Consider the following 14,516-nt stretch of genomic DNA (forward strand, 5'->3'; position numbering starts at 1 on the left):
GTGACAGGATGATGAACAGTTGGCTGTGCAGCAGAATACAAGAGCAATCCAGAAGCAAATTACTCACAGGGTGTGCCCGGGCAATGTACGGAGAATGAACAAGTGAGAGGGATAGGAAAATAGTGCACATTGAACACTGGAAAAGATTGCCTTGGTGCCCAGTTAAGAGTCATTCACGTTCACAGCGAGCGTGTACGTGTGCAGCGCAATCTGAGTCTGATTCAGACTTTATAGCCTTGTTTTTCAGCGAGCGTGGATAACTTATATCGCTGCCAAGCTGGAGGCCAAATAAAGCAAAGCCTTTAGCCGCGCACAAGGAGCTATTCAGGTCATTGAAATACAACTGTGACAATCAGAGGTAAATGAACCCGTTCATGTTAGTGACGTTGGCCAAACTGGAGCCTTGGAGTGTGTTGCTAAAGGCTACAGAGCTCATAGTGCTGCGACTGTCTCCTCTGATCTGTGGTGGATTCAGTTAATGACGCAGAGGGAAATCAATCTGCTGTAATGTTTGAGCACAGCGACTGGAGACGTTAAGCAGCGCATATATTGTGAGCAGAGCGAGCAGCTTGGAAATGATCAAATCATTTCAATGTAATCGTTTCAGTCGATCGCCAGTTTCAGTCATCGAGTTCAGTACAAGTATTTCTAAAAAAAAAAATTCCAGTATTTCCATAAAATATTTGAATGCAAATGTTGAAGTATCATGTAAGAAAAGCAGCATTACAATTGCATAATTCAATAAAATGTCTCAACTTTCCCACAAACGTATTGACACTTGAAGAGTTTTTGACTGCTGGACATTATCTTGCATATGACTGAAATTCTAAGGATCTCTGTACATTTTTGTGACAACTTGTTTTGTTCCCAGTTTGCCGACTTGAATTCATTTATACCATTTGCAAGACAGGAGCCAAACAAACATTCAAGACTAAATTAAAATGTTATCGACTAAACAAATAAGATAAAATGTGTTAATCAGTAAGCTTTAGAGTCGGGGAAGGCATTTTTGACTAATTTATATTTGCCGGGTGTATACTGAGTATTTTGATCCTCAAAAGTTAGTCTGAATATGAGATTATTAAATCCCTTTTAGTTATCTTTGCCGCCATCTTGATTGTAAGCCTGCAGTTTCGTCGTAAGTAGCCTACTCCGATTTTATGAGAGGAGGAAAAGTAAACAATACGAGGAAGGATCAGACTACTCCCAGAATGTGTCTACTCCAAATGTCGACGGTACAGGTTAAGATTTACTGTTTTCTAGTTTTCCCAGTATAGGGTTATTCACCCAAAAATATATTTAAAAAACAGCATTGAGAAAAATGGCTATGTCTATGCGAACATGTACTGTAGAGCTTACACAGGAAGTTGTGAGTGTGTGTGTGTGTGTGTGTGTGTGTGTGTGTGTGTGTGTGTGTGTGTGTGTGTGTGTGTGTGTGTGTGTGTGTGTGTGTGTGTGTGTGTGTGTGTGTGTGTGTGTGTGTGTGTGTGTGTGTGTGTGTGTGTGTGTGTGTGTGTGTGTGTGTGTGTGTGTGTGTGTGTGTGTGTGTGTGTGTGTGTGTGTGTGTGTGTGTGTGTGTGTGTGTGTGTGTGTGTGTAAGGTGTGGAGTTCATGTAAAATGTGTTGTAGTATGTTAACATAGTACTAAGTAAAACCACAACCTTCCCTGATGTTGAACTTAGCAAAGTTGAACAAAAAAACAGATTTAATTTACTTTGTTTTCATTATTGTTTCATGTTAGTGTTCATTTTAAAACATCCAGTTGTTGTGTCTACTCTCTTACATTGTTGGTTAAGAAATGTTGAAATATATCAAAATGATATACTTGAGATACTTGTGTGGTGAAGTTAAACAATTATAGCCATCTAAGTGTCATTGGACAACATTAAGAAAATCTTTAAAGAATAAATGACAATTTGTAAAACAATAAGTCACCCTCTGTTACCTTGAATTTGCAAAAAACAACTAGCTTTTTCTCATACACATGTATTTTTCCAAACTCTTCACTCTTCTTCTTCTCTTGTGAGTTTTGTGCATTCCTCTCCGTTGCTGCCAGGCCACAAGGCTGCACAAGGTCACGGGGCACAAAGAGGGAGACACAGAGGAAGAGTGGGGGGCCTAGCCTGTCAGAGCGCTGTCTGTGGACTTAGGGTGGTGGTCCCATAAATCTGCCTGAGTTGGTTTGCGAGAGATTGAGGGACGGTGTTTCACAGGCAGCAGTGAGGGGCCACCTCCGCCCGGCCTCACAGAGGGGATGTTGTCAGTCAGACGCCTCCTGCCTCTGTCCATCCACCATACAGCAGCAAGAAGCCCTGCTGGAGGCAACAGAGCCCTGTGATCTCCACTTATGGAAGATGTATGGCTACGGTGCCCTCTGTTAAACCTGGGGTCAGATCTGCGGGGGCGCTTATGTAACCCAAACATCACAGGCACCTGGCGGAGATGAAAGGCAGGAGGCTCATTTTTCACTCGCACTATTACCGGTCATTTCCGTGCTGAAATGCGCCATAATAGCACTGAAAGACCTCCGGGGGCCTTTCTGCTCGTGTAATACAGTAGGTGTGAGACCACAAATACTGCAGTCGTCATGGTGACCGGGCTCGACGCTCGGATGCCAATACAAATCTCCCTCGGGCAACTGAGAATCAAAAGAAGGATTTTGGGGCTGTAACTCAAGAGGCTCTCTACAGTAAATCACTAATTTCTACCAGCGACAAGCTGATACAGCTCGAGTTGAAACCAGCGGAAATGACACAGATGGAAATCAAATGGACTCATTCAACCTCAGCCAAATGTGTTGAAAAATGGGATAAACAACCTTTTTTTTGGCTTATTATTTCAGGCTGTTTTTTTTACACAGCGCTGATACAAACAGATGGGTAATTGAGTTGTGTTTGTCATAGGAAACAGGTGCTCACGTGCACATAATCACATGGCATACACAGAAAAGAATATCCCCCCAGTACCCACTTGTGGCTCAGAGAAAGGGCACCAGCTGGGCCTGGTCTGGTGTATGTTACACACACACACACACACACACACACACACACACACACACACACACACACACACACACACACACACACACACACACACACACACACACACACACACACACACACACACACACACACACACACACACACACACACACACACACACACACACACACACACACACACACACACACACACACACTTTGAGTGCCTTTACAAGAGGCATTCATCTGAGGATATGACTGTACAGAGGGGGACAATGAGATCCGATAGGGTCCCTGTGATTGTGATAAATGAGCGTACACACATTAGAGCATTCGGAAACACATGAGAGGCAAAGCTAATTACAGGAGATTTACCCCTTTAGAGAAAACAGTCTATAATGAACAGACATCTTGCAGGCCACATCAGGCCTGCAAGATGTTAGGAATAACTTCTGTTGCTTTGTTTTTCACTGTTACATGACATGCAGATCTGGAGAACAATAATGCATACTTTGCAGAGATGGGCTGTGAGGATGTGTTAGCAGGGTGATGCAGAGAGAAGAAGGATTTCCTGCTCGTTCAGAGATCAGCTTGGGTGTTTCCTTGTCACCTCCATTAGACACTGAGCTGATATCTACGCTGTCGTCTTCACTCAAGTCATGGTGAGCACTAAAGATAACCTTTAAAGTACCGTAAAATAATTTGTACATGTTCCCAAGAAAGAATAAGTTAAGTATTATGTCAGGAAAGTCTTTGTATTTTGTATAGAAAGATAGAGATTCTTCAGATGTGTTATCTTCCTTATTTAATTCAATCAAGAGGGTGACAGTTCCAGGTGTGGTCGTTGAAAAAGTCAGGCAATTTGTTAACAGCGATTGTCATTTTTAAATAGTTGGAAACCCCTTTATGGTCAGTTTCAACCAGTGTTAGAAAAAGTAATCAGATATTTAAGTTGGAATAATACTCTGTTAAAATACTAATTTAAGTTGGAATAATGCTCTGTTAAAAATACTAACACAACTAAGTGTCTACTTAATGTATTACTAATAAGTTGTGCATCAACACTAAAAGTAGCTCTCCATACAATAAATATAAGCACAAACAAAGTAAAAATAACTCAGTTTTGCAGAATAGTCCTACGAGGTGGAGCAGTAAGGTGCATCAATGATAGTATTTCTAAAAAAATCTCTTAATCTAGTATTCCAAAAAAAGGTGAATTGACCAAGAGAACATACAAAAACGATTATTTTGTGCAGCCATTGTTTTCAATCATGTAAACTGAAGCTGATGTTGAAGTGTTCACTACAGCTCGGAGAGAAAACTGATTTGTTTATGCATTTATGTATTCATTGAAGAGCAGGATGATGCACAGGCAGCGCTGTGTGGTGTTGTAATTTTCTTCTGAACCAACGGACACATTACTATGCAGAAGAAGATGATACATAATCGCACTTCCTCCCAACTCAGTGTTACACTGTTCTCAGAAAAACAGCCAACACTGCAACAGGGCAAGAACTTCCTCTTAATCTGTTCAATTGTGTACTGTAGACAAATAAATATAAATTAGGCTTTATTTTTGTAATTTCAACAATATAGCCTACATTTATTTTAATATTCATATGTATCTTGATATACATAACAAGTATAACTCAAGTAACTAAAATTACAACAGGAGGGGGTACACAAAATATTTAAATATGAGTCATATTGAAGTTTGGTCAGTATACAGTCATGCAATCAAATTAGATAAAAACTTGACTATTAGCTATTGCTAGCTAGCGAAGCGATACAAGGTGTAGTGTTTGATTATCATTAACAACATGTTTTTTTTACAGTTATTTAAATGAACTTTTGTTTTAAACATCTAAAAAGCCCCACAATACCCGAGGGGCAGAATAAAAATGATTACATTCATGATACTAAAACCTATTGCCAGATTGTCTCATTTTACGTCAAAATGTGTTTTTCTACTATGAGTAATTTCTCGGCTAAGATTTAAACACAGACATGATACACTTATTTTTGCCATTTAATGGGACTAATACTTTCTGAGGATATAAATAATGATGATTGATTTTGACTTAAGTTGATAAATCGGCTAAATCATAGAAGAAATCATAGAAAAAAGGTTTCTGACAATATTGCAGAACTTCAATAAGAATCATCCCAATTTAGATTTAAACATTATATGTGTAACCAATTGTTTTCTGTACTTCCATTGCTACAATGGAAACAGGACGTGCTTAAAGCTAATTTGGCATACAGTGTGGGGTCAAATAGAAGGTTAAGAAAAAAGAAACGTAAGAAGACCTAGGAAAAGCGAAGTATATTAACATTTACATTTTGTATTGCACTTTTTTAATACTTGACATTACTGAACACTTTTTGAAACATGTGTTCTATCTGTATAATTATATATCTGTTATTATTGTAATAACGAGGTCAGGTTTGTAACAGAGCAGTTCCGCAGTTCGCGCGGGGGGGGGGGGGGGGAGGAGGCGGGACTTCCACCGACCAATCAGCGGCGTTCTACTCAAATGAGCCTCTCGCAGCGTCAATGTGATGAAGAGTAGTCTGGCTCTGGAAGAGCAGAAAGAAGCGGTGCAGGGTCCACAGAGAGAGTGTTTCTACGTCTCTGAAGCTCTGGATGGCTGGTTAACCACACAGAAAACTCTTCAGGCCCTGCACTCACTCATGTGCGCTCTTTGAATGCGATAAAGCGGATATTTAACTCACTTTTTACTGGAGTCACAGAAGAGACCTCTGCAAAATGAAATACAAAGTAAGTAATGCGACTTGGATTGGAACAGCACTTTCTCGTTTGTCATTATGTATGTTAAAGAAATACTTATTTACAAAGCTGGTTTTGTCAGAAGAGTCGACGTGGATGATTGTACAACTTTTCCACTGTTGGCATTAACGCGGTAATTATAAGTTGTTTAAATGAGTGCATCCGGGTTTGTTTGAAAAAATCATCAGGTTATAAAAGCGAAACTGCTGAGAAGATGCTGTCACTTTTGGTAGAAGTGTCTGGTCTATGTGTGTGTGTGTGTGTGTGTGTGTGTGTGTGTGTGTGTGTGTGTGTGTGTGTGTGTGTGTGTGTGTGTGTGTGTGTGTGTGTGTGTGTGTGTGTGTGTGTGTGTGTGTGTGTGTGTGTGTGTGTGTGTGTGTGTGTGTGTGTGTGTGTGTGTGTGTGTGTGTGTGTGTGTGTGTGTGTGTGTGTGTGTGTGTGTGTGTGTGTGTGTGTGTGTCATTTGAGTCTACAGCATTCAGTTGTTTTATCTATGCCTTCGGGCTACATTTATTACGATCACAAGGGCGTAAATAGAGGAAAAGCGTACCCTCCTCCCCCCCTTGAAAGTCAGATTGCCAACAAAAGCACGTTATTCCACTTTGCATTCAATGTGCTATTTGATCACCACCTTTTGTTGGTGTTGGACTTTGTTTGGTTATCGTTTTATTTAGCTGGGCAATATGGATATCATCCTCAGAAAAGTATGTCTTAATTTATTTGTAACTCAATTTATAACTGTTTTACTTGGGTTTCACCTAAAACAGTCTTCATGATCTATAACTATACCATAAACTCAAACATAATTTTATATCTGTACATCCAAAGATATATGAGATCATCAAAACTACAGGAACCAAGAACTGTTTGGCTTTCTTGTTGAAATATCTTGAAGTATGAATGGATTGTCATTGCCAGATAACCATTTAGTCAGTAGATTTATTTGTTGAAATTGGCCAAACTGTTAACTCGCCAAATATTCCTTTGAGAAAATCTTTGGGTTCCTGTAACCTAATAGTGGAGGTGTTACAGGGAAAGCTGCCACACTGGCACAACACATATTTTCATATTTTCTAATTAATACCATTAACTGTATTTTCCGCTTCTTGCTGAGATTGTTTGGCGCTTTCACTATACAATGAATTGTGTCTGCATGAAAGGTCCTCAATGCTCTCATATTACTCTTCCCTTTAGCCAATCAGAGTCTTTGTTATGTCTGTCAATATGATTCTTTTAGGATTTTACTTTGTGATGGACAGCTCGACTTCAGGCCCATCTCAATTACATTATGAACTGTTGCTGGATGTTAACATGTCATGGTCTTACTGGAGCTCTGCTGTGTGAATGCCTTTGAGCTTTTAACACTGTTTTAATGGGCATTTAGCAAGAACCTTGGTTACTGAACTGTTGCATTTAAATGTCATCCCCTCTTTCAGTGAGAATTCTACCTCACCATATTAGGGAAGTAAAAACTGTGCAAAGTGTTTGGATGATTCAGAGGTTTTGGAGGGCAGTGGCTGTTTTGTGAAGTGTGAAGTAGTTGTGTTGGCTCAGGCTATTGACTTGACACAGTTTTGGATCCATTTTCCCCAGCGTCTACTGGGCTGTGTCAATGTTTAGCAGGGTGGGGTTGTGATTGGAGGGTGGTGCAGGCTGTGTGTCTGCGTCATGGTCCAGACTGAGTCATTGTCCAGTTAGTTACATAGCTCACATACCCGGAGAGAGCCGGAGCAATCAAGAGTGTTGATGATGGGTTTTCAGATCAAGGCCAGCCTCAGAAAACTCCTCCTGGAGATTAGTGGAAGATAATGTTATTGCGATCAACAACAGTGTTTCCAAGCAAAAGGGGATCTCTGACGTAAAACGGTGCTTCTTTGTTTGACTGAGGCGAGATAAGGAGAGGACAGAAATCAAGCAGAGCGCTATTTGCTTATGATAAACATATCTGGATTATGCAACACTGCTAGATGAAAAGTAGTGTGGCAGACAGGCAGACATAAGAAAGGTTGGAAAATCAGATTACACATTTTCCGTCACTGTGTCCATCTTTAAATCTGTTAAATAGTGCCAAAGTTAACTATGTCCCCTATCAAATCTCTGCTCTTGATCTCAGCCGCGATGAATTATTCACAGCTATATTAAGCGCTATTTTCCTCGCAGAGCGGTATTCAACACCAGCCTAACGAGCGTCTGGCGCCCCGTCTCATGGCCTGAGGTGAGGTGCCACAGCCTTCACCCCCCTCCCCTCCTGGTTTCCCATGTGCTCAGGTGTGAAGGGAAGGCTTGTCTTCCATAGGTCATTTTATGCGTATAATCCCCCTGATGGGTCCGCAAACAGAGAGATTTCTAACAGCGTCAGTGAGGCCCACAGGTTTCAAATGCAGGAGGAGTACCAACACTTTGGGAATTGCACTTTCACTTTCTGGTTGGAGAGTTAGATGAGATAGTAGTCAACACCACACTCATGTCTGTATAGTTAGTATAAAGCCAGAGCTAGTTAGCTTAGCTTAGCATAAAGGCTGATTCCTTGTGTACACAAATGGTAAGGTTTGGACTTTAGGCAGGCAGGAACTACTGTTTAGATTTCATCAAAATTGCAATATGGACTAGTCCTTTTAATAAGAATGCACAATATGTGTTAAAATGTGTCAAAATATAATTCAGAATGAAAGCTGAGTGCTATAGATATCCCAGCCTGCAAGTTGCCACACACTTAATTCCCTCCAATACAATGAATCATATTGTTATTCCAATGTCAGTGAAATGTATGGCAACTATATATTTTTTTCTTGTTGTTAACCTACCATTTAAAGTTTAACTTCCATTGAAAAACAACATATTTTTCTTTAACTATTTGAGTTTCATACAGATTAACCACAATTGGAAATGTTAATTATTGAGCTTGTGCGGTGCAGCTATAGGTTGAAGCCTAACCTTTGGTCACAGGCAGTCTTTATGCTAAGCTAACTCTCTATCTCTAGCTTTGTTGACTTTTCAGACACGTCAGTGATATAGCTGTAATTGTCTAACTCTCCGCCAGAATAAGTGTATTTCCCAAAATGTTAAACTATTCCTTTAATGCTTCACTAAACTATTTTCTGGAGTTAGCTTTTAAAAGACCTCCCCCATCTTCTCACCCAAATACCTCCACAACCTTAAACTCATTCCTTGGTAGCTGACGTAACTGTTGCAGAAATAGCTTCACAACCACAGTGAGGAATGATTAGGTGGACCCATACCAATATGTGTGTGTGCTTGTGTGTCTTTGGTGTTTCTTTTTTATGGGTTCAGGCTCCAGGCACTGGTCCAACAGCAAAGAGGTTTTGAGGAGAGCAGAGCAGACATTGTTCTGAGAGGGAGGAGGAGGAGGAGGAGGAGGAGGAGGAGGAGGAGGAGGAGGAGGAGGAGGAGGAGGAGGAGGAGGAGGAGGAGGATTTGTGATGCTGAAAGGGCCTGCAGAAAATAAAAGAAAGAGGAAGTTGTGGGGGGAACGAGAGGGCAAACAGTTGGATGTATTCGGTGGTTGTTGGATGGGGGGATGGGAGCCTGGAGGTCGAGAAGTGCCCCGTGAGAATGAGAGCATTCCAGGCGATCGTGCGTGGGAAGGTTGTTTCGGAAGATGCACATGATTTGTTTCAAGGTGCCCCTTTACATTGTAAATGAGTCTAGTGGCAGTACCGACAGTCTACTCTTTGTCTAGAGACATTTGTGTTCTCCTGAAAGGAAACCAGGCAAACAATTCGTTTTGAGAAAACCTGCAAGTTCTATGCTCACGTTCAAGCAGTGAAATAGCTTTTGCACAGACTCTCTATCATAATTTACTCTCACGTTGTTAAAAAAGTCAGGGTATTTTTATGCTGTGACGTCCAGTTTTCTGAACATTTGAATGCAGAATGACTTCAAGTTTGCTCAAGATTTTTTAAGTAAGCGTGAAGAGCTTCTCCCCCAATGAGACTCAAAAGCAGTCGCCCAACCCCCCTAAACCCCCTCGCACCGTGAGCCAGTATTAAACATTCAAAAAGACGTCTGAAGCAGATAGACTGCATTGTGTGCTCATTCCAGCCAACGAGAGAGAGAGAAACTACCCAATATCAGCAACAATGCAGATAATCATTTCCATGTTTGACCTTTGGGGGAAATCATTCCCGCCAGCCCCTTCCTTCCCCCAGAGGAATGCCAACTATTTTGCAGGGTCATCTCTCAAGATGTAGCGAGCCACTGTTGGCCAGGTTCGACCCTGTGGAGAGTCCGTCCTGTTGGCAGATAAGAGTCAGCGTGACAGTGAGAAAAGTGTTTAATGGCACTGCACTGAATTGGTTCATTCTGTACTTTGAGTACTCAGAGAAGCCACGAGATGGATTTCTTAAAATTCCAGCTCCTAAAATGTGACAATTTTATGTTTTTCTTTGTCATATATGACAACTGAATATCTTTGGCTCTTTGACTGTTTGGTTGGATGAAACCATTTGTTAGACAAAAGAGTTTTAACATATCAACTTGGGTCCTAAGTGCTTCTCATGGGCATTTAAAAAAAATAAATCCAATAGAAAACATAAAAAATACTTGACATATGAATATATAATGAAAGAAAGAGTGCCACCCTCTGACAGGGAAATAAAAAAACTGAAAGCACATCCTCAGTAGATGTATTGAAAAGCTCTAAATTGTTAAAAATGGCGAAATAATAAACAAAAGATGCTCCTTTTATCTCAGATGCCCTTCATGTTTGAAAGGGGGAAGATGGCAGCTTCAGTTGTTTGTCTTTCTGTGTCTGTGAGATCTTTCCGTAGCGTGAAATCGGGAGGACACTGAAGTGAATCTCCATCTCATTGGCTATTCCTATATGTAAAAACCATTCAATGTGGCCCTGCGGAGATACCATGAAACATATTTCACAACTCGGCTAATGCCCCCTGGAGGGATTAGCTCTCGTCTCCGGGGGTTACCACGATGCACTCATGTACCCTCTTTTGGCATCAATGTCGAGCTTGGAAGCAATCCACGCCTCCGCTCTGCCAACACTCAGCGCCTCTTGGCATGGGCCCCATAAATACCATCCATACTGTTGTTTTTACTTTACGTTTTTGACCCCAAGGAGGTGCGGGAAATGGTCTATTGTAGGTCAGAGGGTGTCGCCAACCGAACAAAACCCTTAGAGCGTGAAAAGATTCATAGCTTTGCTCAACGACAACAACATGCCAACTTGGGTTCTCAAATTGAATGACACTTTCTCTTCCTGCTGCACCATTCACAGAGTCCTGGAACGATTTGGCAGAATATGAGAAGCAACGTTGCACAATGTTTGCCAAGCAGACATTACAGTTCACAGAATTCAATACACTTTTTAGAGAGAACATCTCCAGTGTAGCTTTTCATCTAATTATAGGTTAGTGTTCAAGACTAGCGAGGAGGAGTCCAAGATGTGAGGTGATAAGTCGAGGTCAGTGGAAGGAAGCCTGGAAGTGCTGCAGGCTAAGAAGTTACCTTGTAGTTTATGTGACAGTAAACAAATAAAACACCCATGATGAATGGATAGAGTTCGGAAGAAAACCAAGAAGTTATTCAAATCACTTCCTGTGACTAAAGCAAGATGTGGCTGACGGCATGCTTGTGTTGCATCACGAGTTTCCATGCTGTAACTTGCAAAAAGGTTGGCACAGTTTAACAATCAGAATGGTAGAAATATGCAACTAATGGTCATTTTCATTATAAATATGTCCAACCATTATGTTTTCGATAGATACGTCTTTTTATTCTTGGTACTAACATACAATATACAGGATGGCGAGAAAGCCAAACAAAGACAAAATGTGCTTATTCTTGTTTCTGGGTAAATGCCATGTCTTAGACACAGTTTTAGCGATGCATATCGACTGACTAAACAAGTATGTCAGCTCTCAAACATAGATGCTTTAAGCTTCAGTGGTCACAGCTTGCAGTGTGGTTAGACAAAAAACTGCACATCACATCCCGTCTAAGAGAGACAGTCACCACACTGTTGCTGTTTAGAAGTGTTGGGGTGTGGAGATTTCCTTGCAGTGCTGCAACAGCTTGTGAATCACAAATAGGAGAAGAGGGAAGGTGGTGGGTGTCATATTTACACTGGGGATACAATCGTCTTTTATGCAGGATGAATAGAGCCTGTTCTATCAGCCTGGAGGAGCTTGGTGTGCTGTTTCTTGATGTCTGTGGTCCACTGAAAATCATTACACAGTCACAAATCAAGTCACAAAATCATGCTATTCAGATGTTGGGGGGAAAAATAATGAATAAGCCAATGATGTTATTTCTGTCCAATAACAGAGTGATTTCACAGTGGGGAATTACCCCAGGGGGAACTTCTGCAGTTGCCAGGTAGTACGTGGAAAGATTGTTGAGTCAATATAAGAGTTAACATGCCAGCACAGAGGTTAAAACAGGTAGCTAATGGTAGAAATAACCATATACAAAGTTTTGAATTATTGCAGGGGATGTTCATTAAAAAACATTTCTTTCTGATAACCAACAGGTACCCCTGTAGTGTCTCTGTCAATAACCTAATTGAAGTGCTGCTTGTTACAGTGCAATTTCAAATTGAACTTCCCTATTCAAAGGAAGTTGGGTTTAGGCAACACCACTCTTAATTTTGTTATGTTTAAGAAAAGATTGTAGTTACTGTCACATATGCAACTGAGAGTCATGGTACTAGTATTAATAATAGTGTACTATTGCTGAACTAATCAAACTAAATGTGGATGGTTCAATTGTAGAACGAATGTAATAATATAATGAATAGTACTAGAGATGTCCCGATCCGATCACGTGATCGGGGATCGGAGCCGATCACGTGATTTTCAAAAAATCGGGGATCGGGAGAAAAAAATCGGGGATCGGGCAGGGCGCAGTGTCTAATAGTAGCAGTAAGCTAACGAGAGGCTACGTTCAGCTGGTGACTCGGGAGTCTATTTGGAAGTATTATAAAATTGAAAGCGAAGGCAGTGTAACAGCCAGATGCAATGTTTGCAAGGCAGAGGTTCCGCGTGGTGGAAAGAACAGAGCTACGTTCAACACGACCAATCTAATACGCTACCTGAGAAACAAACACCAACAACAACACGGCGAGTACACAGCGGCCACTCAGGTAACGGCACTGAAACAACCGACACTTTCAGAGACTTTTAAAAGGAAAGAGAAACTGCCCCAGAACAGTGAAAAGGCCAAACAAATAACAGCCAAGATAGCTGAATTCATCGCGTTGGATGACCAGCCGTTATCTGTTACCTTTTTTTTCTCTTAATGCATTGCATAAAGATCGGATCGGGAAAAATCGGTATCGGCAGATTGTCAAAATCAAATGATCGGAATCGGATCGGGAGCAAAAAAAGGTGATCGGGACATCCCTAAATAGTACTATTTATTTGGAACCTACATTCAGTCAGTACATAAAGTCATAACATGTCATGGCTGTTTGGGTGCCTCGGACCAAAAGGTATTGGAAACCAATCAATGGCTGATGACGATGATGGAAGCCACACAGCTGGAATAAACCATTGATTTGTAGCTCTATCGATGCCACTGTAACTGTGTCATATTGATTTACAGCTGCGTGCATAACATATCAATCAGTCCCTGTGTGGCAGCAGTGCATGTATTGGATCACGTTTCCCCGGCTTAAAATAAAAGCTACAAAAGTTATGTCATTTTCCACAAGACTTTTTCCGAAATAGCGGAGGTGAAGTTTCACCGAGGCTGCTGTGTAATTATGTTAATGGCAGCCCACTGGCTTAGGCTGTAATCAGAGGGTCAACCTTCATGAAAATGTCCAAATGAAGAAATTACCATGTGGTCTGAGCTCTGAACCGCTTCCCATGAGCCCTTTCTACCCAGAACCCTTCACACGGCCCATTTATTTGAACTGGCGCTCACCCGCACTCTGAGGAGCGGCTTGTAAAAGTCATCAGGTCCTCATTACCGTCATTACTATAATTATTTTCTATATTTAACCATGTGAAATGAGGCCAAATGAGTGTGCTGGTTCGCCCTCTTCCGCGAACCAACCCGGGTCTTGTTGCAGTTGGTACAGTCCTAACTTTCACACCAATAGGTTTTCACAGTTGGAGCGTACCACTTTTTTTGGAGCAGGTTGTTGTTATTCTTGATTGAAAATATCCTTTTCTCTTTGAAAGACGAACAGCTCTCGTTGCTGTGGGGACGCTATGTTACTGCTGGGTGCTGTGGTTGGGTTTTTGGCTGCAGAAGCAGGGCAATCTTTTTTGTTGTGCTTGTTTGGCCAAAGCCACCTTGATTATTAGTAGATTGATGTCTACCCCAGAGAGGCAGAGCCACAACTGACTGAAAGCAAAGGTGGGGCCCTTTCAGTAAGCAGTACAGTTACGTAAGGTTTTATTTTCGGATGGTCAGCGAAGGCTTTTACTCACACAGGACGTTTACACTGTTTGTGCTCAGGCGAGACGCTGGTGGAAAAAAAGCCTTGTTGATGTAAAGGTTTGTGAGTCAGAGTGGAGGGGCTCAGACAGCTGGGTCTTCAGGCTGCAGTGCAGCTCCAGGTGGGAATCTGGACGGCTCAGATTTGCACAATTCCTCGTTTTCTAATGACCAAAACATACAAGGCTGTGAGAACGCCCCTGAAACCAGATGTTGTAGAGAGCGGCATTAGACATGGGAAACCCCCAATAATAAATCAAATACATGTGTACACAAGTTTCATACCTCCTTTTATCTGCAACAGATACGTTCTTCAGTAAT

General features: G+C 41.4%; 1 protein-coding gene across 2 annotated transcripts in view; it reads left to right on the forward strand.

Moving 5' to 3' along the window:
* The first annotated feature begins 3,613 nt into the window (after positions 1 to 3,613).
* Positions 3,614 to 14,516, forward strand: part of nedd9 (neural precursor cell expressed, developmentally down-regulated 9) — a 30,887-nt gene continuing 19,984 nt past the window's right edge. The window contains exon 1 of one of the 2 annotated variants that reach the window (XM_034094864.1): positions 3,614 to 3,642. In XM_034094864.1, coding sequence (XP_033950755.1) covers positions 3,640 to 3,642 — 3 coding nt within the window. In that variant the 5' untranslated portion in view covers positions 3,614 to 3,639. Of the gene's footprint in view, positions 3,643 to 5,537; positions 5,763 to 14,516 lie in introns of those variants that run through there. The other variant, XM_034094863.2, reaches the window with a different exon arrangement.

The sequence above is a fragment of the Pseudochaenichthys georgianus genome, chromosome 11 (genome assembly GCF_902827115.2).
Source record: "Pseudochaenichthys georgianus chromosome 11, fPseGeo1.2, whole genome shotgun sequence".
Taxonomy (NCBI): domain Eukaryota; kingdom Metazoa; phylum Chordata; class Actinopteri; order Perciformes; family Channichthyidae; genus Pseudochaenichthys; species Pseudochaenichthys georgianus.